At 49.0% G+C, this 21249-nt stretch overlaps 3 protein-coding genes and 1 long non-coding RNA gene across 8 annotated transcripts in view; 2 read left to right on the forward strand and 2 right to left on the reverse strand.

The window, feature by feature from the left end:
• The first annotated feature begins 5236 nt into the window (after window positions 1–5236).
• S100B (S100 calcium binding protein B) lies at window positions 5237–13905 on the forward strand. Of its 4 annotated transcripts, none has more exons than XM_055813201.1 (4): window positions 5237–5515; window positions 6789–6941; window positions 7464–7619; window positions 13654–13905. In XM_055813201.1, exons 1-3 carry the CDS (start codon window positions 5336–5338, stop codon window positions 7602–7604), a joined length of 474 nt encoding a protein of 157 aa, XP_055669176.1. In that variant the 5' UTR covers window positions 5237–5335; the 3' UTR covers window positions 7605–7619; window positions 13654–13905. The 4 variants fall into 4 exon arrangements, with proteins under 4 accessions (XP_055669176.1, XP_055669177.1, XP_055669175.1 ...); XM_055813202.1 differs by lacking the exon at window positions 13654–13905 and adding an exon at window positions 8450–8968; XM_055813200.1 differs by lacking the exon at window positions 13654–13905 and having other exon boundaries at window positions 5250–5515; window positions 7464–8419.
• Window positions 12279–15564, reverse strand: LOC101912059 (zinc finger protein 239-like). The gene has a single exon (XM_055813199.1). It carries the CDS (start codon window positions 15192–15194, stop codon window positions 14118–14120), a length of 1077 nt encoding a protein of 358 aa, XP_055669174.1. The 5' UTR covers window positions 15195–15564; the 3' UTR covers window positions 12279–14117.
• Window positions 15565–15798: 234 nt separating this feature from the next.
• Window positions 15799–21249, reverse strand: part of DIP2A (disco interacting protein 2 homolog A) — a 122093-nt gene continuing 116642 nt past the window's right edge. For both annotated transcript variants that reach the window (XM_055813197.1, XM_055813198.1), the window contains 2 exons: window positions 18679–18802; window positions 15799–17794 (listed from right to left, as the gene is read on the reverse strand). In XM_055813197.1, coding sequence (XP_055669172.1) covers window positions 17542–17794; window positions 18679–18802 — 377 coding nt within the window. In that variant the 3' untranslated portion in view covers window positions 15799–17541. The remainder of the gene's footprint in view (window positions 17795–18678; window positions 18803–21249) is intronic.
• LOC129785091 (uncharacterized) lies at window positions 17681–18838 on the forward strand. The gene is made up of 3 exons (XR_008748625.1): window positions 17681–17820; window positions 18171–18466; window positions 18713–18838. It is a non-coding gene; the product is annotated as an uncharacterized LOC129785091 (long non-coding RNA).

The raw sequence follows: 21249 nt of genomic DNA on the forward strand, positions 1-21249 counted from the left end.
GCTCAGATGTCCTCTGCCAGCCCCAGCAGCCACCACGGGCATTAAATGCACTTTTATTTAAACCAGAGATGCTTTACTTGCTGCTGTTAAAGGCTGGGTGGGAATTTAATGTATACTTGTTTAAATGTAGTAGTAAAATTTCTTCCTGCTGCCTGAGTGACCTGGCCTCCCTCCTGCTGAAGAGGTGACACCAGATCAAGCTAAGTCAGTGGAAAGTTCAGGTGAAGAAGCCCAAATTCATGGTCGTAAATACCTGTGATCAAAATTTCACCTTGCCTCTAATGCCTCGGAGGCAGTGACCACCTCCATGCCTGTGCACCGCCTGGCACAGCAGTCTCCGGGGCCCTCAGAGAGCACGGGGGGCCCAGGGGGAGAAGAGCTATGCCCAGATGTGGCACCCATCAGCAACCCAGGACAGAAACATGCCTGTGAATTAGTATTCATTGCATTCACACACTACAAGTTGAATTTAAAAATGCTCCTCTGCTGGCAAATACCTCTTCGCTCTTGTACAGTATAACCTCAGGGATTATTTGGAGAGGATACAGTAATTTTATTTGGGAATTATAAAATTAATTTGGTATTTATTTTATAAAGTAGGCTTAGGTCACACCCATGTTCAGCCCTGGCTGTGTTCAGTAACAGCAGAGTTTTGTTTGAACAACTAGCGGTGCTGGAGCCTTCCCGGGGGGTGTCGTGGCATGAGGTAACGTCTTTTGACTTGTGCCCTATACCACTGGTCCTCACTAGGGGGCGCTGTGTTGCTTCTCCTGAACAGCCTAAACGGACAGCGGGAACTCCAGAAGTTCCCGGGTTCGGTGTTGTATTCGGGGCTTAATAGCCTGCCGTTTGGTTTTGGTTTAAGAAAAAAAAAATAATGGTCATAATGAATCTGCCAGAGTTGAGCTTCGTGTAAGTATCTTCAACTCCTTGCGGATGCCAAAATCTTCAGGTAATTTACGGTAATATTTGCCTAAAGGCAGTGATGGAAGAGTAACCACTTTTATTTTATTTTTCTGTCTCTGTACAATCTGCCCGCCTTAGAAATTCCGGTTTAGTTATGAAACTTTTTTATTTAATAATTGACAAAATCCTGTATCCTGGGCATTATTTTTACACTAGTTTTTGTATGTCTGAGGTTTAGAGCCCAGCTGACAGGGTAACACTCTGTTCCTGTCTGTGGCCATTCTGCTTGCCAGAGACATTAGAAGCTTTCAGTCTTCCCCCGAGAAAGGGATGCCGGCAGCTCGTAAAAGCAAAGGCTACAACTTCCCTCCTTTATTGCAGTCAGTGCATGACAATCCGTCCACAAGGTCTCCTCTGCCAATTGCTATTTGTAACCTTGCTAGAGTAAAAATTGCAGAAGTCCTTTAAAGCCAGGGGATATCATCTAGTTTGTATTAAAAGGGATCTGATCAAAAGGATTTTACTAAACACAGTCTAAATATGGCCACATCTGCTTTGAGAGAAGACAGACCTGAAACAGTCACAGTTTCAGCAGAACTACCTTAAGCAGAAACACAGGTGTTTTAGAAGCATCTAAAACAGCTCTGTGGTTCCCTCTGTCCCTGTTAGGGTAGCTTGGCTCTATCCAGCAGAAGTGTGAGCCTGCAGCACCCTGCTCCACCAGCAAGCCTGTGGCCCTATCCTGCTGGGGCTGTTGTCGGTACTAGGGGCCAGAGGAGTACTCCAGATCAATGCTGTAATGCCTTCTCTGAGCACAGGTTTGATGGAGAACATATTCATATATCTTTTTAATGAACTTAAGAGTAGTCTCTTGTTTCAGCTGAATTCAGCCAGGGACTGACCTAAGCTCAAGGCTGTGTTTCAGACAAGGTAACAGCATCCCAGTGCTTTCAGCTCTAGAGAATTTGTTGCAGTGCCAGCAGCACTACTTGATGTTTTCTTTAGGGACCACAAAAACTTCCAAGATGACAGCACCTGGGGGGCCAGCAGCAAGGTTCAGAGCTGCTCCTCTGCAACCTTAGTGCATGGTTGCACTGGGAGGACAGTGGGGCAATGGAGGGACTGGGGGAAATGCCAGTTAGCCAGAGCCCAGGATTTATGAGGTGAAGGTGGATGTAAAACTACCTTTGCCTGTGGTCCTCGAGAGGGAGTCACCAATCTTAACCTTGCAAGTCTGTTCTGTGAGGGCAAAAAAGACCCCCTGCTCCCCCCACGGAGCCTGCCCGGTCTCTCCTCATCCTCAGGCAGAGGCAGAGGTGACATTTGCACAGAGCTGGCACAGATGGTGCAGAAGCCAGTAGGTCCTTCCTGGGGCAGACACGACACTTTGGGTCCCCTGGACCTATGTGCAGGGCACTAAATCGGGCCCCATCACCTCTCTCCAACAACTCCAACAAGCACTAGCCCAATTCTCAGATGTGTCCAGGTGTATCTGCTTCTAGGCACCATTCGAGGCTTCTCACAGGGACCCTAGCTCGTCTCTGGCTGCTGTCTTTGTGGCGTCAGAAAGGGACACAGTGACCACGGCGCAGAGCTGGGGAACCTGCCCTCTGCAATGCTGGGACTGGGAGCACAGCCCTGCGGAGGCAGGAGCAGCTTCTTCCCCCTCCCACTCAAATTCCTCTGCTTTCATTACTTTTTTCTCCCAGTTCAATGACCGCCGGCCTTTGTCTCGTGGTCTGGCAGAGCCTGGTGCCACACACACCAGAGAGACAAAGAAATACACTGGCTTTTCTCCCTGAGCCTGCTATGAAGAGCCCACATTGTGTTTTACTGGGGAGATGGAGACAGGCAGAGGACTGAAGTGTTTTGCTCAGCTCTGGGCTCTGTAAAACCCTCTGTTTCTTTAAACACATCAGCCCAAAGCTCTGGCGAGGAAGCGGTGACCCTGAGGAAAGGAGCCCCAAGGTTACAGTCTCCTATTCAAAGATCAGGACCATGAATTTCAAAATAATGGAAGCAGCTCTTCGGGCAGCACTAAAAGAACAGCCAGCTCTCAGCCCCACACCCATGCCCAGACCTCCTGGACTTTCACAGGCTGCGTCAGGGACAACCCAGGGCAGGAGAGCAATGTTTGCCAGGATATGAGCCTGGATGAGGATCAGGGAAGTCACCTGGAGCAGCTCATCAGCAGAGGCAGGAAAGGGCCAAGGTTTCTGGTATTCACACCTGATCCTGCGGCTCCTTCCCACGCCATCAGCCAGTGCGGCAGATTATTCCAGATCATTCCCTGTAAAATATAGAAGTCAGAATGGTTTGGGGTGACATGGACAGTAAGAATAAGCAGGAAAGAGACTTCCAAGACTGTGCCGGTTTTGATCTGCCAAATACTAATTTTTCTGATCCTTTTAAAGAAAAGGTCACTTTCCAGAACAACATCAGAAATTGTTTTAATGAGGCTGAGCTAAGATTGTCTCTGACTAGAAATGGTGTGCTTTGATGCATTTCTTGGCTAAGGACTGAGCTAAGAGATCTACCAGATCAATTGCTATTGATGGAGAAAAAAAACCTGTTTCTTTCCTGCTGACAGAGAGCCCCATTTATAGCTAGCTCTTAAATGAAAACAAACACCCTTGGAAAAAATAGAATATTGCAAGATTATCGATAAACTATCTCCACGCTAGAAATACCACTGCCTAAAAGCGTGACTTCTATCTCTGCCAGTCCAATGAGAGCACAGATAACTGCTGCAGTTTGCAGTGCAATTAATGCAAGAATTTCAGTGGTCAGGACTATATTTAGAGTCAACATACTAAAGCTTAACACTGGGGAAACTGTTTTTCTCCAAACCAGCGTTTGAAGCTGTTACAAAAGCTTTCAAGAGCTGATGTAAGAAAATGATCAATGTGGAAGGGTTTCTTTCACACCGGTATGTGACAAGCCGTTAAATAACATGGTAACCCTTGTGTCAGTGATCTCATCCACGGTAGCTTTGGGGAACACAGGAACGGGGTTTGCGCAGCAATACAGTCTTACCTCTTCAAAGGGACATCTTTTAAGAAGTTCAGATCTTCTTCCTGCTCCACAAGCATATGTTTAAGGCTCTTACACTCCTCACATTTCTCCACGGGAGCTGACTATGGTAATGAGATGACACCTCTGGGCTCTCCATCATGGGTGTTGCTAACCCATCTTCTCAGTAACAGTGGTGATCTGTTCTGAGTTGTACTGAGCCTGAAATTCGACACAGGCATAAGATAATTATTGATCCTGTACTGCAGTAAAAAAAGGTGTAAATGGAAACGTGCTACATAAGTAATAGCAGACAGCTTCAACTTTGGCTCATCCCATCCCATTCTCGGAAAACAGCATGGCTAGGCAATGAAACACACTGGAAACCTGCTTTCTTCAGCATGTTCTCTGTGGTTATAAACCACCTGCTTGTGCTGCGCTACCAGGAGCGCTCTGGATGAAAGACGCTGTTTGCTGCTCGTTCCCTGCTCCCCTCCAGATCCCCCCTCCCTGCTGGGCTGCCCGCCAGCCCCCACAAAGCATCACCTCCATCAAGCCTGTGCACCAGCCTGCGAGGGAGCCTCTGGTGGGAAGGGAAACTTGCAGCTCTTGGGTTTAAATAAAAGTGCGTTTAATGCCTGTGGTGGCTGCTGGGGCCGGCAGAGGACTTCTGAGCCACACCACCTGCACAGCTATGACAAGCATGACAGGTAGACACAGGCAGGAGGTTCCTACCATCCCCCCAGCCAAAGGGAGGTGTCACAGTTGCCAGCCAGGTGACAGCCTTGTGAGAGCACCTTCACAACCCTGAGCCACTCGACATGGCTTTTTGTGAGGGCTTGGTAAGGCAGGCTGCAGAATCGGGCATTGTTCCTCCCACAGGCATCAGGGAGGAGCTGCTGCTGCTGCCAGCTCTGTCCTTCAAGCACGCACAGCCCGATACGATTGCAATTCCCCCAAAAGGGTGCCACTGTCCCCCAGACTTGTGGGGTGGCAGAGAAGACACAGCCAGACCTGTTTCAGAGGTGCACGTGACAGGACAAGAGGCCGCAGGCACAAGATGCCGCGATGGATGTTCCCGTCAGATGCCAAGGAGAACTCTGCCCTAGAGGGTGCTGCAGCCCTGGGACAGGGCCCACAGGGACAGGGACGGGCCACCATTGCCACACGCCTGGCTCTGGCCACGGCCGTGGCTGTGGGGCACCTCGGGGCAGGCGTTGGGGCCCCCAGCCCAGCTCTGACCACGCCTGTGCAGCCAGGGCTCACGGTTCATCGCCTTTGCTGTGAGCGAGAGCCGCAGCACGCGCGGTGCGGCCAGGCCGGCTCTCCTGCTGACTGCCCAGCGACGTCTTGTCCCACAACGGCGCCTTTCTCTGCGGCAGCGCCCACGCCCGCGGCCGTGGGCTGCGGCGCGTCAATGCGCCCTGTGTGCGCGGCCCTGCGCTGCGGCCCCGCGCCCGGCTCGGCCCCCCGCCCCCCGCTGCCATTGGTGCCGCGGGCGCTGCCGCAGGGCCCGGGCTCTCCGCCCCCGGCCATAAGAAGGCAGCGAGCCCCGGCCGCCCCGCGCTGCTGTGCCACGGCCCCGCCGCAGAGGGAGGTGAGAGGGGCTGGGGGACGCCGGGGCAGGTGCTCGGCTGCCAGAGCAGGTGGGCCGCTGCTGCGGGAGGGGTGGTGCGGGGGCACCGGCACAGCTCCGAGCTCCGCCGCTAAAGCAGAGGCTGGCGGGGAGCTGGAACGCTCCTCAGCCTTGCGGATGGGGAAGCAGGCAGCGCCACTGGCAGCTGGCTCAGGGCACGAGCATACAAAGGGCCGTTAGGATGGATGCATGTAGTGCTTCAGGAATATTTCCTACCTGACTGGAAACGGTTTTGCAGTTTGGACGCTGACTGGTGCACAGGGGAGGGAGTCAGCTTGAGTCAGGCTGTAGGATGAGATTCAGTGCCTCCAGCAGCAGGCCTTGCGGTGGCGAAACAGGAGCCAGGCTGCAGGGAAGGAGACATTTATCCGAGGGGTGTGAATTAACCAAGTGCCAGACAATAAGGCTTTTTTTGTTCTCCCCACCATCAGTGCATTAGACAGCTTTTCAGAAGGTGGTTTTGCATCTCCCTTTTCAGTCAGTCTCTTTGGTTTGCCTCTTTCTGAAATCTGCAGGAAACACTGCGATCCCGATGATTAACATTCCCAAGAGGGTCTCCAGATCAAGTGTGGGAGGAGGGAGGTTAGAGGAGATGTGCTTATTTTGTGCCACTGGTTCTGGCCCTGGGTCCCCCGGCTACTCAGTTGGAGCCAGGCCTTGCAGGCAAGGAAGGCAGGGGCAAGAGCACCTGCGGAGAGGGGACAGCAAAACCTTTCTGAAACTCCATGTGCAGAAATGAAACCCCTGCCTGCCCCTCTCCCAGGTAAGGAGAACAAAGTAATGGGTTAAGCAGTGGGAGAAAGAAGAGGTGAAGTGACATGCCGCCTTGATAGCCAGGTCCACGCAGGCGGAAAATGCAGGAGCACTTTGCTGGAAGCTGCCAGGGCTTTGCAGCCTCTCCTCGCTTCCTCCCCTGTGCTTTGCTCACACAGAGACCCAAACTCACATCAGCCCGGGGGATGTGTCGGCTCCCGGCATGTGACAGTCCCACACCAGGCACTCTTCACACTGTGGCTCTCCTCTCCTCGAGAGCTCTCGGAGGCAGAGCCAAGGTCTCTCATCTTCCTCCCTGAATCGAGAGCTGATAGTGGTGGCCCTTCAGCAGCACGTTTTCAGTGAGGGCCTCAGCATTGCTGATGCACGGGGGTAGTCCTGGGGTGGCTGTGCTTGCAAAGCAAAAGGCATTGCTGGAACTTGCCCAGGCTAACTCACCCATCACTCCCTCTGACCTCAGGGCCACGCTGTGATCATGTCTGAGCTGGAGAAAGCCATGATTGCCATCATTGATGCCTTTCACCAGTACTCAGGGAAGGAGGGAGATAAGCACAAGCTGAAGAAATCAGAACTGAAGGAACTCATTAACAACGAGTTGACCCATTTCCTTGGCGTAAGTATTGCCCTCCGCACAGCATGGCTGGGTGGGTGCAGAAAGCCGCGTTGAGCAGCTGCCAGGCTCCGCTAACTCCGTCTCCCATGCGAAGCAAGAGAAGGGGAAGGGGGTTATTCATGCAGTAGTGCATTAAACACTTTGCCTCAGCTCTGCAGGAGCAGCGGGTGGCAGGACAAGGGCAACACCCTGTGTTGGAGGTTGGGGTTTGGGTTGGATACTAGGGAAATATCCTTCCCTGGGAAGGGGTGGGGGGGGCAGCCTTGCCCCAAGGGGCTCAAGGTGGCCTTCCCGGCAGCACAGCTGTGGCTGAAAATCCTGCTTCAGGAGGACTGCTGTTGCACAGCTGCTGCTGCAAGTGCAGAGCGGTGCGCCAACGCAGATGGGAAACAGGCACCAGCTATTTGGGATGTGTCTGAACGGAGATTCAGCCATGAGAGTTCCTGAGAAGCGGGGACTTGTTACTGCCTGGGCCTCAGTCTGATCCTGCCCAGCTTTGGCTGCCTGTTTCTGTCCCTTCAGGAGATCAAAGACCAGGAGACTGTGGACAAAGTCATGGAGGCACTGGACAGCGATGGGGATGCAGAGTGCGACTTCCAGGAGTTTGTAGCCTTCATTGCCATGGTCACCGCTGCTTGCCATGAGTTCTTTGAGCATGAGTGAGCTGGTGGGAAGCAGGTGAGCACCTCCTGCTCATGCCGGAGAGATGCAGAGCAGCATCACTCCTCCAGGAGAAAGACTGGGTGTGATCGGGGGCTTCTTGGAGTTAAGCTTGTGCTAGACTTAAGCAGCTTATTAAGTTCTGCGGCTTTGTGAACAAGAAACACCCACACGGCTCAGGAAAGCCTGTCAGCCAGTGCCCACCTGGCTGGATGCGGTGTCTGAATGCCTTATTTCAAGCTCCTTCCCTCCTGCTGTATGCAAAGGACGTGCATGGGGCTGGAGGCAGGCGGACGCTGCAATCCAAGCTTGCTTGCAAAGGGAAAGGAAATTCAAGGGCTGAAGTAGAAGGTGATTGCAGAAGGGCTGGTTACAGAAACATGGTTCTGAGCCCACTGGCCTGAACAGAAAGGCTCCCGTTGATTCCTGTGGGCTCTGACCACCCTGTGCATGGTACTAACCCAGGCAGCACAGCCCCTGGCCCGTCACAGGGGCTCAGCAGAGCCCACGCATTTTTGAGATACCCTTGGCTTGAAAGGCAAAGCATAACCATCTAACAGCCCAGGCTTTTCTCATGTCAATGAATCCTGCTCTTAGCAGCCTGCAGAACTGGAAGCGAAAGCATACGAGGCTCCTGGGCTGGGGACAGCTTCTGGGCCTGGGATGTGCCTTGGCAAGGTCTCCAGGCTCAGTCAGAAGGGAAGGGGGGATCTGTACCGTGTGACCACAGTGTGTTAATGTAGACCAGGCACAGCCTCCAGAATGCGTGGAAATGGTGAGAATAAAATGTTGGTTTGGTCTCTGGGCCGCAATTGGTCTGCGGTGAAAAACGTGTCCTTTTGTGCCAGGGCTGTGTGCAGCTCCCCAGCTGCCCTTCGGTGTCAGAGGGGAAGCCTGGAGGACGCAGCCTGAAGCACTGCTATGGCTCACACCCCTGGGTTTCTTTCCTGTTGGGCATCAACCCTTCATCTCCTCCCTGGCATCACTGTGGCTGGCCAAACAGCCCAAGGCTGTCACCACCGCTGTGTTCTGCCTGGCTGTACTAACTGGCAGATGTATCTGCAAGGCCAAAGGAGCGCAATTCATCTCTGCGCGACTGCTGCTGTTCAGGATGTGTCTGCTGCTGCCAGGGTCATGCAGGGCCTTGCAGTGGTGAGCCTTTGCAGAGCCAAAACTGAACCTAGGACCACATCCCCGCAGCCTAGGTGCATGCCTTTTTCAGCCTGCACTTGCTGTCCAGCTCAGCAATACCTGTGAGTTAGGCGTTCACGGCTGGCAACATCTATAGCAACAAATTCACGACAAAGATGCCTGCAGATGATGGTGTCATTTTTACCTCATTCCGTGTTTTGTAACAATTTAATATGCAAAATGACATGGGCCATCTTGTTGCTCTCATCTGCTTCCCAAGCTGTGGAAGGGGACACTCAGCAGAGACACGCATACAAGAAAGACAACGCTTTGTACTCCATCTAGAATTAAAAAAGCAGTTTTTCCAGCCCAGGGTAGTGCTCATTGTGGAGAACCTGTTTAGCATCCAAGAAACTTCCACTACATTAACATTCCCATCGGTTCTCAGTTCAGCTGTTTCCAACACTTGTACAGACCTGGGGCAGCGTATGAGGACAATGAGTGGGGACACCATCTGTCCCAGTGTCCCCAGGGTTAGGCAGAGTAGCGGGGACTCTCATGACCCTCTCTTGAGCCTGAACCTGAGTTCAGCAGAGGGCTCTGATGCTTCAGCACAAGGGTCTACCGGTGAGGTTGTCTGGCAGGTCTCCAAGTCCCACCTGCCTTCTGCCTCACCGCAGCAGCAGTGCTGACATGGATGAGAAACCCTTCCCTGAGACTGAGCCTTTTCAGCAGCTCTGCACAGCATCGCAGTGGCGAAGAGCTGTAGGTGCAACACGCGGCTTGAACGCTGGCAGAGCCGGTGAGACACGGAGCAGGCCGTCCTCTCCCTTGGCGAGCAATGAGAGCAGGAGCAGGGAGTGACGCAGTGTGACTGTGCACGTTTCTGGCAGGAAGGGTGACCTTGACTTGGTAATGCCACTACTGGGAATTCACAGAGAGGCTTTACCTGGCACAGGAGACAGCACAGCAGAGCTGGTGCCTCTTGTCAGGGAGGCAGAGAGCGCATCTTCCTTTGAGGTGAGCACCCTGACTGCCAGCGGTGCCATATGTGGTGCACAGGCCACCAAGCCCTGAACACTCCTCCCCAGTCAGCGAGGAAAGCAGAGGTTTCCCGAAGTGAAATTCCTGAAAGAGAGGCTGCATGGTCACAGCCCTCAGCACCACCCGGCCTGCACTGCAGCTCAGCTCCCCTGGCGTCCTGCTCTTGACACAAAGTGGTGGCTCAGCTGAGAGCGCGGACTGTGGGGACAGCCGCACACTGGCACGGTGGGAGAGGCCGGCAAAGCAGTTTGGGCAAGACCAGCCCAAGCACCCAGCATAAACCGCCTCTGCCAACAACCCACCACCGCACACTGCTGCTCGCACGCGGGGGCACAGCTGCTGCCAGCCACCCACAGCACCTCTGCCAACACCCCACAGCCCCACGGACTGCGGAAGCCCCCTGCATCCAGCCAAGAAAAAGGATGCTGCCATGACAAGGGGCTTGGGTGGCACTGTGAATGGCTCAGAAGCGCGGGGAGGCTTTCTGGGGAAAAAGGAAAATCCCTCAAGCCTTGGGGCTGACCAAAGAGCAGGTGTCAGAGCTTTGCAAGGAAGACGTCACAGCTGGCTCTGAAGGAGGCTCAAAAGGCTAAAGCAACTGGCTAGCCTCCCTGAAACGACAGGGTAGATACTTAGAAGTGCCAGTCTTGACACCACTGGTTTACAGGCTCTAGCAGGGATAGTTCAGCCTTCAGGAAGGGAAGGTGAGAGGCTAATGACATTATTAAATAATTTTTAGTTATGCCCCCACCTCATGCAACAGATGTGCCTGCTGGGTACCAGAGGTGTGCGTGCTCTTAGCTCACTGGCACTGGTTACATCGATCTGACATTGCATCGATCCCAGGAGCGCTCAGAAAATCCACATTTTTGCCATCAGTGCAGACTGGCGTGTGACAACCTGCAGAATGATGGTTTGGTAACAGGGAGCTCTGGGGTCTGCGCTGTGGGACCCTTGGGGCCCTCAGAGGCTGCCCGAGGATGAAACAGCAGCGTTACACTACCAGTGCCTACCTGACGTTTGGACACATTTGTCAGTTACACTTTTGCCTGCCTATAGAAGAGGATAAAGGTGAATTTCCCATCAGGAAGGGCACCAACAGATGGTTTCTTATATTAAATGCCCTGTCAAGACAAGAACTACTTACCAAAAGTACTAAAAATGAAGCAAAGAAAATAAAGTACACTAACAGCAAGAGCCCAAGAGTCCAATTAACTTTGCAAACTAGAAAAGCAACAGACTGGGGCAGATTTAGTTCATACATGCTGCATTGGAGCTCTGCTGAATTACATTTTCCTAATTAAAAATGCTGCCATTCCTTTTTGCTCTGGGAGGTTAGAACCTGCACTCTTCCCAGATAATTTAGATGGACAGCGTCTGTGAAGGGGAACCCTCTGGATCAGACATAAAATTACCAGCACCAGACAAAATGACTGTACCAGATCCTCACAAAAATGTTCTTCCACAGAGGATCTAATCTTACTGGGACTGCTGATTATTGTTGTGAGCACATCCAAAAAAAAAATTCATGCTGTTAACTGTTGATGGAAGTGCATTCAGGCTGAACCATTCAACAGCAGAGTTCATGTGCTGACAGCAAGAAAAATAACTTATTTTAAAAAGGAAAATGAATTATGCTTTTTCCACAAATCAGATGTGGACTTCTACAGACCCCAGAGGAGGAACATTCCTGACCTTGTTGAATGGAGTAAAGCAAGTGTGTAAGCAAAGCACTGTGCTGCTGGGGCACGTCTCCTGTGCACTCAGAACTCCATGCTGCAAGCTGCGACAGCACTGAGAGATGCTTCTCCATCCTGGCAGTCTAGCGACATCAAAGCACATTCCTGCTCCCTCTGTACATTAAGCTGAAAAATACATTTCAAAAGAAAGCGGCAGCATTTCTGTGAGTGCTCCATGGACTGAACTTATTCCCTTACCAGATATTAAATCTAAAGGATTTGCCTGGCCTTACTGACTGTAATGCAACAGTCAGGGCATTAGAGCACATTTTCCGTTTTCCCAGTCCGAAATATTCTTGATGCTGGATTTCACCATACAAAGTCTGAGTTCACCCTGCATCCCAGACAGAGTGGACTTCTGCTTGCAGGGGGAAGACAGCTGACAGAGGAAGAAACTAGAAGAAAAAAATGGGAAGCTTGTTAAACAAAGCAAAATAAACCAAAACACCTCCAAAACTATTAAAGGAGCAACATACAACTGATCTTTAAAAGGCCACTATTACATTTTCTTCCCACTGAAATTTTGGTTCTGCGTGTAGGCATGCCATGTTACAGGTACAGACAGAACCACCAGGGCACTGCTGTCCACATCTGGCAGAGAAATGCCAGAAATGAAAGAGAAATCGTTATTTTGCAGTTACCTTTGCAAGCTAAGTTTCAAGGAATGCTAGAAAATTAGCAAATATTTTTCACTTCCATAAGCAAACTTTTATATTTAGGTGAGAACAGGATTAAAGAAAAAAAGCGACTGCAGGAAAAGAGAGCAGTGTGTATTATTTTAATAACCTGTACTGAAATACAAAACAAGATAGAACTCTGCCTATGTGGGACTGGCATAACTGAACTGGAAATAAAACCCAGCGTGTCTAGTTCCTCCTAACAACATGACTGGTCACAACCCAAAATCTCAAGACTGTAGCAAAAATTTACATTAGAATTTGTCATGATGAGAAACACTGGTTTAGATAGATCTCATTTGAAATATCTGACCACATAAATATTTAAAGTATATTAATCAGCTGAATACAAAACCATCAGTTCAACAAGAAGAGTTGTATCTCAGTATACCCAGCGCCAAGGAAATCCTGAAGTACAAAAAGTTAAAGAATTATTTAATGCAGTTTTGTTAGCTATAAATTAGTTCTTAGATGTAATCCAGATCTATCATCTACCAACGTGATTTGTGGCCTGATACACTGCAATACTTTAAATGTGCAAGCTTTTGAAAAATTCCTTTTTTGGCCTTAAAGCAAAGCTGTGAACATGCTATAGAAACCCAAACCAGAAGCCTATCCAAAAAGATCATTAAAGTGCGTAATACGTGTTTTCACACAATGGCAGGGAAATAGCATTAAAATAATCAGGGACTTGGTACAGAAAATCAGGAATGTGAACTTAAAGCGGAACTCACTGCTTCCATTTTTCTGTCATAATAAATTACTGGGTAACAATAACCAATAAATAAGGATGTAAAGAAGCTCATAGTACTGTTGCTACAATGACATAAAGCTTATCGAAAGTCAGTACAAAGTGCTGGCTCATGAAGAACACTGCTGTAATAAAGGCCATTTTGTTAATGCTTACAAAATTACTTAGTACTCACTGGAGTCCGATCTTGTACCCCAGAATAAATCTGAAACATTCCGCTTCGACAGCAACCCTTTCGTGGCATCTTGCCTTATTCCCTCAGCATGGTGACTAGCCAGCAAATCAGCTACAGCAGTTTAATTCAGGAGACAAGGCTTAGAATTCCCTTGTCACTATATTTTACATTCCCAAAAGTCAGGTTTAAAATAAAATAAAAATTTCTTGTACCTTTACTACAATCTGGGATTTCAAAAGTCAAACTCAGTCAAGATGAGTTACAGATTTTTGGCACCTGTCTTTATTAGTTTCGAGAAAGATGAGTTAAGTTGCCTTGGCAATAAATCTGCCGTGCTTTAAACATACTTCATACACAGCAGTATCTGGATGCCAAGTACAATGCCTCGTTGTAACTAACAGTGAGAAAAACAGAAAAGGCTCAAAGATGCTATTTTCTTGCTATGTACAGTGTTTTTAAAAACAAATCCTGTTTTGCAGGATAAATTCCTACTTGTTTCCTAAACCCACTGTTGGTACAAATCTGTTTTCTGTAGGTGCACCAACTCTCTTGCCTCTTCAACCAAAACCTTTGCCTTCGCTTAAAAGACTACAACTTAATTTATTTCTGCATACAAAGAACCATCATCCCTCCTTCAATCTGGGTAAAAGCAGGTGCTTTGGTCAGGAATCCCCAGAAGTCTGCGTTAGCAAACACTGCTGACATGAAACAAAACCACTGGGGCCTGCAAACAGGGTGGAAACCCCCTGTAACCGCGCAGCGTTCTGTACGCCACCCGGACTGCGGGGGACCTCAGCGGACTTTTAAGTACCTTGCTGCGCCCTGGAGAAGTGTTTGCATTGAGCCTTGCGGCAGAGAGAGAATCTCATTGGGAAATACGCTCTGGAGTAATGCTGGTGCAGCATGTCATTGTTGTTTTTGTTAAAAATTAAACCAGAAGCTCCCACCTCCCACAAGCCATGTTGCAGGGGCCCAGGAACGGTTCTTGTTTTAATGATTTTACAGCTTTTCCACCTGCTGCTGCTTTGGGTCAGCCTGCTGAGGTTGCTCGAGGCAGTCATCTCGGCGCTGCCGTTTCTGCTCCTGCTTTTTCTTTTCGGCCAGGGCTTTTGCCCTGGTGGTCATCGCGCTGGGCCTCACATCAGGCCGCTCTTCATCCTGCTGGTGCCTTTTACAATGTTTTTCAAAGGTTGAAATTTTGGCATACGTCCGGTTGCAAACCAAGCAGTGGTACGGCCGCTCACCGCTGTGCGTTCTCATGTGAAGCTGGAGGTAAGAGGACCTGGAAAAGGCTCGGCCACAGACCGAGCAGCAGTGAGGCTCGCGCGCCTCATGGGTCTTCAGGTGCTGCTTGAGGGACGCCGCCTGCTTGAAGGCCTTCCCGCAGGCGGCGCACTTGAAGTTCCTCTCCCCTGACTCCAGAAGCTGGTGCGAGACGAGGTGGGCGGAGGAGCGGAAGTTCTTCCCGCACTTGTCGCACCGGTAGGGCCGCTCGCCGGTGTGCAGGCGGACGTGGAGCACCAGCCCGGCCTTCTGCGTGAAGGCCTTCTCGCACTGTGCGCACTTGAACGGCCGCTCGCCCGTGTGCACGCGGCGGTGGGTCGCCAGGTGGGAGGCGCGCCCGAAGAGCTTGCCGCAGTCCTCGCACTTGAAAGGCCGCTCGCCGCTGTGGATGGCCTTGTGGCGCACCAGGTGGGAGGACTGGAGGAAAAGCTTGCCGCAGACGGGGCACTGGTACCGCCTCTCGCCCGTGTGGGAGCGCAGGTGGAGGGCGAGGTGCGAGGAGGAGATGAAGGCCTTGCCGCAGAGCGCACAGGCGTGGGGCCGCTCCCCGGTGTGCGTGCGCTTGTGGAGCACCAGCCCCGAGGAGAGCGCGAAGGCCTTGGCGCACACCGGGCAGCGGTACGGCTTCTCCCCGGTGTGCACCCGCCGGTGCTTGGCCAAGGCGCCGGCCTGCGCGAAGGCCTTCCCGCACTGCTCGCACCCGTGCGGCCGCTCCGCCCCGCCGCCCCGCGCCAAGCCCCGCCCGCCGCCCGCCCGCCGCCCCGCCGGCCCCGCCGGCCCCGCCGGCCCCATGGCGCTGCCGCCCCGCCGGCCGCCACGGCCCGGCACCGCGCGCACGCGCCGCCGCGCGCCCTGCTGACGTCAGGAAGCGCGGGGTAACGCCGCCCTGAGGCAGCGGCCGCCATCTTGTCGCTCTGCGGGGCGGCTGCGCTCCCTGCCGGGCGGGCCGGCAGCGGCTCTGGGCAGCGCCCTGGTGCCGGGCTGCTCCCGTCTCCCCGCTGCGCGGAGCCAGCTGGGCTTTCCGGGCCTCGGCCGGGGCTGCGCTGTGCGAGACGAGCAGCACCGCGCTGCGGAGGGGCGTGACCCCCGCTGCCCCCGTTCCCAGAGACCTCGGTGTGGGCCCGGTGCCCGCTGCGGCGGGGAGGGCCCACGGGCAGGGCAGGTAAGCCAGAGCCCGGAGAGCGCTGCCATGGGGTACTGGAAATACACACAATGCGGGAACATCCAGGCCTTGAGGATGTGCAGTTGCTTTAATTATAAAGCAACCGGAATGAAATTGACCAGTAAAAGCTCCTCAGACATTAAACTGACCAAAACACCGGGGAAAAGGGCGTTAAGAAAGCTAAGCTTCTCCAACAGCGTCAGTTTCAACATTGAGCAAGTCAGATTTTCAAGAGCTGTTTTGAAATGTTTAATGTGCTTTTTGTTTTAGATTTACTTTACAAGGCAACTTGTCTCACTGTCATCAATATCTCAATACAAAAATCTTACAATGCTTTATTTGCTAAAAAACTACAACATTAAAATGGGGGTTAGGTAGTTCTTTCCTTTTGCCAGCTGTCTTGTTGTGAGGGGCATCCCGAAGTCCACTGCAAGAGGTTGCTGTACTTAATAAGTTACACAAGTTCTGTACATAATTACAGTCATAATAGAGTATGCAGCTGTATAATACACCACAGCCAAACACAAGTAGGGCACAGAACTACTATATACGAAAGCTTTTTGTTGAAGATTTTATAGTCTATCTGACCAGGAGTCAATTTGATATCCTTGTATCGGGAGACGGACATCCATCTTTCTTAGGCACTGATCTGGGCAGAATTGCCTTGCAGAAAAACCTGGCTCTTTTGCCAAACTCATGCATTATTAAAAAAATTTCATGTAGCTCAAAGTCTTTAACAACTCTATAAAAATAATTATTTGCTAGTCTCGTGCTTGCCTTCAAATACCTGAAGTATTTGAGTAACTTCACATTCTCTTTCTGAATTAGGTTCACTGCAGTATTAGATCAGGCAGGAACTTCAAAACCTTAATTAGTCAAGTGTGACTCAACCAACTGGCTATTTCAGCTTGAACAAAAAAGCTGCCTACATACAACTCTAAAATTAAAAAAAAAAAAAAAAAAAAAAAGAAGAAAGTTTGTACCACAGCATAACAAGCTAACTAACACTTTTCCATGGTGGGGAAAAAAAAAAAAAATCACTATCGTAAATTTTAGCACAGGATATTCAGGGAAAATATTGTAAGACCATGCTTTGTAAACATTTCTACAAATCATTCAGAGACTATTGGCTTTGGAATGAGTTTTCAAATACTTGGCGTTATGCAGGGCAGTAATTAACAGCTAATGCTATGAAAACAAGCAACTTTAACATGAAGTTACGACAGTAAGAGCAGTAAAGGCTCCTGCATGAAGTAGTTAAAACTGGATATTAATTTATATTTTATTATAAAGTTTATAGCATTACAGAGTCCAGCATGGCACGATGAGTAACCTTGTTACAGTTGCAGTATTTGTTTTCGCTTGGTACAAAAAAAAGCTGAACAGCAGCATAATTGTTGTTATATTGAATCTGGATTGGAATGAATTTGTTTCTTCTGAATAGGGGTAAGTCAGTGATTTAAACTAAAAATGCTGCATTTTTAAATCTCAAATATGTGCAAAATTCCTTTCAGTACAGTAGAGAATATGGTAGAGATGTGTGCAATCTTGAAAGTTACGCCTCAACCCAGATACTGCCAATATATTGCAAACAATGACACGGAGGGTGAACTCCGAACGGTTACTCACAACTTTCAGTATTATTTCCAAGAGTCCTCCTCACAGCTGGTGTTCTCTTCCTACCCCGCCTTATGTCCTTTTATGCAGTGCATCAAGTACTGACATTCATAATTATTGTAAAAAAAACACTGGTCCATGACAGTTCCAATAAGCTTCCTTCAGGAATTCCAGTAATCTCTCCATCCTAAAACAGCTGAAATCATTACAATGGACTTATGAAAGCAGATGCAATCTGAGAGATGAAGGTCTGTGAAGATTAGTATCTCCATTTTCCTAAGGTCTTCCACAGCTTTTAAAACCACAGAAAATGAAAGGCCCTTAATTTTGGTGCTTTAGCCTTGATGTGATTTTCTGTTTTCACATGTTGTAGGCAACATAAATAGGATCCAACTGGTCAGCTAAAAATCCGTCTCTCAAGTGCATTCGTTGTTTCTCACCACGGGAATTTATAGGAATAACACCAGGGTCCACAATAACTACAACACCTACTATGAGATAATGCTCTTCCAGAACCACATTTGTTACCAGCGCAACCAGGTCCAGCGCTTCTTGTTCTGAGCCTTCCAACTCCACAACCACCACAAGCAAGTTGGTCCATGTAAACACAGCACTGTCAGCATGATACAAATATTAATGGTGAGAAAAAAACCAACACAACAGTCAAAAGAAGCTAGTTATCAAAGAGAGTCTCACTGGAAATAGATTTTGTAAGGAGTTGAACAATATAACAAATGGGAACAAGTGATATAACAATAATGTGAGAATACTCATAAATCAAGAGTCTTAAAGCTGTAACTTCTTGGGATATTCTCTGCCACTTGTTTTGTAACCGTCTGTGTACAAAATGTAAGTAGGTCTTTTTCTTTTACATGTACACAATCATGTGTTTAAAAGTCCTTTGCACTTACAGATTAAAACAGGAACCATTAAGATTTCATGTTCAGTGTGTGCACACTTGAGATTAATGTACTTGTGTAAACTTTCAGCAACTATTAAAGGAAAAGCCAAAACCTCCCAAAGCTTACCAGTAAACACTTCCACTTTGAGACTGAAGAGGACCTACAGCCAAATGGCGTAAATCATCCATTAGGACCAAACGAGACTAATTTAAGTTAGAAGATACCATTCAAGAAATCCTTGAGATGTGTTTACTACATCCAAGTGCATTCGTCCTGACACAGTAAGGGCAGTCAACAGCACAACCTGCAAGTGCTCTGCTGCCCTGTTCATGCCCCAGCCTCTCTGTGTTTCATTCAGACTTTGAAGACCAACTCTGATAAAGGTGTGGGCTTTTTTTTTTTTTTTTTTTTTTATTTTTTGAGTGACAGAAAAAGGGCATTACATTTCAGTTGCTCTCCCTGCAGTAGTTTTCTAAGCAAAATTTTGGTGAGTTCACTCTACAGCAAGCTCTCCATCTAGCATGCTGTTCCACAGAGCTTGATTTCTGCTGCTTTAGAATACAAGGATACAGAAAAGTAATACCGAGGCTCTTACCATTCTGCAATGCTCTTGTGTGCTCTTATTACAGAGGTCTCTATATCAATGGGATGGTACCTCATTCCTCTGAGCTCCAGTGTTTCATCCAAAGAGCCGACCACATACAGGGCATCATGCCGCTCTGCAATATAGCACAGATGTGTAAAACATCAGGTCTACAGAACCAACATGGTCATTCGTACATGCTCATTCCTGACGTTCTAAGATGTTCCTCGTGCTTCCTAGGAGAAAGAGTCTATAATACACATCAAGCTCTACCATTTGGAGAGAAAGGAATTCAGAGGTCACGTAACACTTCTGCTTACTTACTCCAAGCAAATGAAACCAGACTAAAAAGAATTTCTGGGTCATCCAGTTCTGCCCCTTCTCTCACGTAATATAATCTCAGTTCACAAACCCAATCAAAATCCATTGTTAAAGCATCTTTTTGTCCCGCTATTCTTACCAGAGAGCTTCTCTCCTCTGATTAACAGGAATACTCTTCCAATTTCCAAATTTAACTTTCTCTTTTTCTCTTTAAAACCAGCTTATACCCACTTGTCCTCATGCCAGCAATATTCTACTCAGCTTCTTCAGTTCCCCACTAACATTAAGTTAATGCAGCTAGAACAGCTCTATCCCCTCCCTCAGCCTTAGCTTTCCTAGACCCTTTTTGAAGGACACACTCTCCACATTGCCACCTGTGGAGATTCATCCTGTAACTCTCCAGTTCAGCTTTGCTTTCTTTTGCACCTATTTTATAATCCTGCTCAATCGTGTAACTTGAGACAAAAAGCATGCTGGGAAGCTGCAGTGTATTTCATGCATACTTGCTGCGTTAATTCACCATACATAGACAGCCTCTCAAATGCTGACAAACTAAAGGATAACTGACATTGCTGTGATAAAAATCTCTATGTTACGTGATTTTTCAGAAAGCTACAAGGCACAAAAACTTGCTGTAGTAATCTGGTGCCTTGCCATCTGCAACTTCTCTTTGTGAATGTCTACTCACAGATTCCAATTTCTGCCAAGTACCAGCTTTCTCAAGAACAGGGAGCCATTTCACTTTGAGCACTGACAGAAGGACAATTCTGTCAAAGCGTCTTGTGCAGAACCTTGCATTAAGCAGCAATGTGCCCTGGAGGCCAGGTAAAACCCTAGAAAATCAGAGATGAGGAAAGCAAGGAAACTTTAAGAGCACCTTGGTTAAGCATTCCTCTATCATGTTCTACCAGCTCTGAAGAGGAAGAGAACATGCAGGAAAAGCTTTTTCAGGGAGCTGGATCTACCTTACATCAGCTCTCACCGATAGCCTGAGCCCACATTCCTTCAGGAAGAGACTCAGGAGGGGCTGGCCAACGCAGAACTTCTCAGTGTACTTAAGTGGGTTGAACGGCCTGGTGCCAAGACGGGACCCTTCTGTGTTACACTGGTAGCTGTGGGATACGGGTACCACATATCCCTGGTGAGGACTGTGTCTTTACCAGAATTCACCTTTTTCTCTCTGATGGCACTCGGACTGTGGAAGAGGGAAGTCTGCAGGATGCAGCTCTGGAGGAGATGGAATTGGGTGGGCTGCAGGGATTTCTCCAGCCGGAGCGATAGCACCCACACTTCTTGTTCTCAGGGGCCCCAGGGAGGCTGAACAGCACACCAGCACAGTGGACTCGAGGGTGACCCTCTCTTAGTGACTAGGGCCAGCAGTTACTTCACACCCCGTTTCTGAACCCTGGGCTGGTATCCACTGCAACAGATAGGGTAATGCCTCAACAGAAGCCTGCGCCTTCAACACACTGCTCTCCTCGCTCACTCTACTGCCTTCACACAATGGAGGACTAAAAGTAGGAAGGACATGCACAGTGTCCCCCAAACAGATGCTTATGTTCCAGAAATGCGAACGCTGCTTTTCTGTATAGTACCGTGAGCGATTATAGGAAGTGTAACACCCCCCCCCCCCCCCCCCCCCTTCATGATCCCTGACAGCAATGAGGGGGCACTGGCACTATCCTTGTAGATACCACCATTCATTTAAGTCCAATCACAGACAACTAGCAATACACATTTGCTAATGAGTTATAAGCATTCAAACTCCTTTTCTTGGTATGTTTAGAGATTCCTTTTTTCTTAAAAAAATGCATGATAATCAAGACTTATACCTACTCCATATTCTGTCTCAACAGAAAAAGGAATAGTTTGTCTTCCATCTGCTTACACTTCTCAAATTTAGACATCTCGGCTTAGACTGAAAAAATGAGATTAACAGTTTATTTTCTATACTGGAAAAATTATGGAGAAGTTACTCTTCTAGACCTTTAACTTCTGAAAGGCTGAGAAAACCCTGGTATCTGTGCATGTCCTAAAACTGCTGAATGACAACATTATTCGTATTCTCTAGATCAGCACTGAAATACTGCATCCAGTTTGCAAGGGAAGAGGTTCAGAGGAAAAGTGAGCAGAAAGGCTTTAGTGCTTCTGACAGATGTATTATTTTGTCTAAGTGGAAATAAAAGGAACATGAACATGATTTCTGAATCTGCCAAAAGGTCATTATAAATTTCTCATTTTGCACTATTACTCAGTATCATT

Source organism: Falco peregrinus, chromosome 8 (genome assembly GCF_023634155.1).
Source record: "Falco peregrinus isolate bFalPer1 chromosome 8, bFalPer1.pri, whole genome shotgun sequence".
Lineage (NCBI taxonomy): Eukaryota > Metazoa > Chordata > Aves > Falconiformes > Falconidae > Falco > Falco peregrinus.

Coding starts and splice junctions, on each gene's coding strand:
- LOC101912059 (XM_055813199.1), bottom strand. CDS start 15,194: ATGGGGCCGGCGGGGCCGGCGGGGCCGGCGGGGCGGCGGGCGGGCGGC.
- S100B (XM_055813201.1), top strand. CDS start 5,336: ATGCGCCCTGTGTGCGCGGCCCTGCGCTGCGGCCCCGCGCCCGGCTCG. Junction 5,516..6,788: donor CGGCCCCGCCGCAGAGGGAG/GTGAGAGGGGCT, acceptor CTCTGACCTCAG/GGCCACGCTGTGATCATGTC. Junction 6,942..7,463: donor AGTTGACCCATTTCCTTGGC/GTAAGTATTGCC, acceptor CTGTCCCTTCAG/GAGATCAAAGACCAGGAGAC.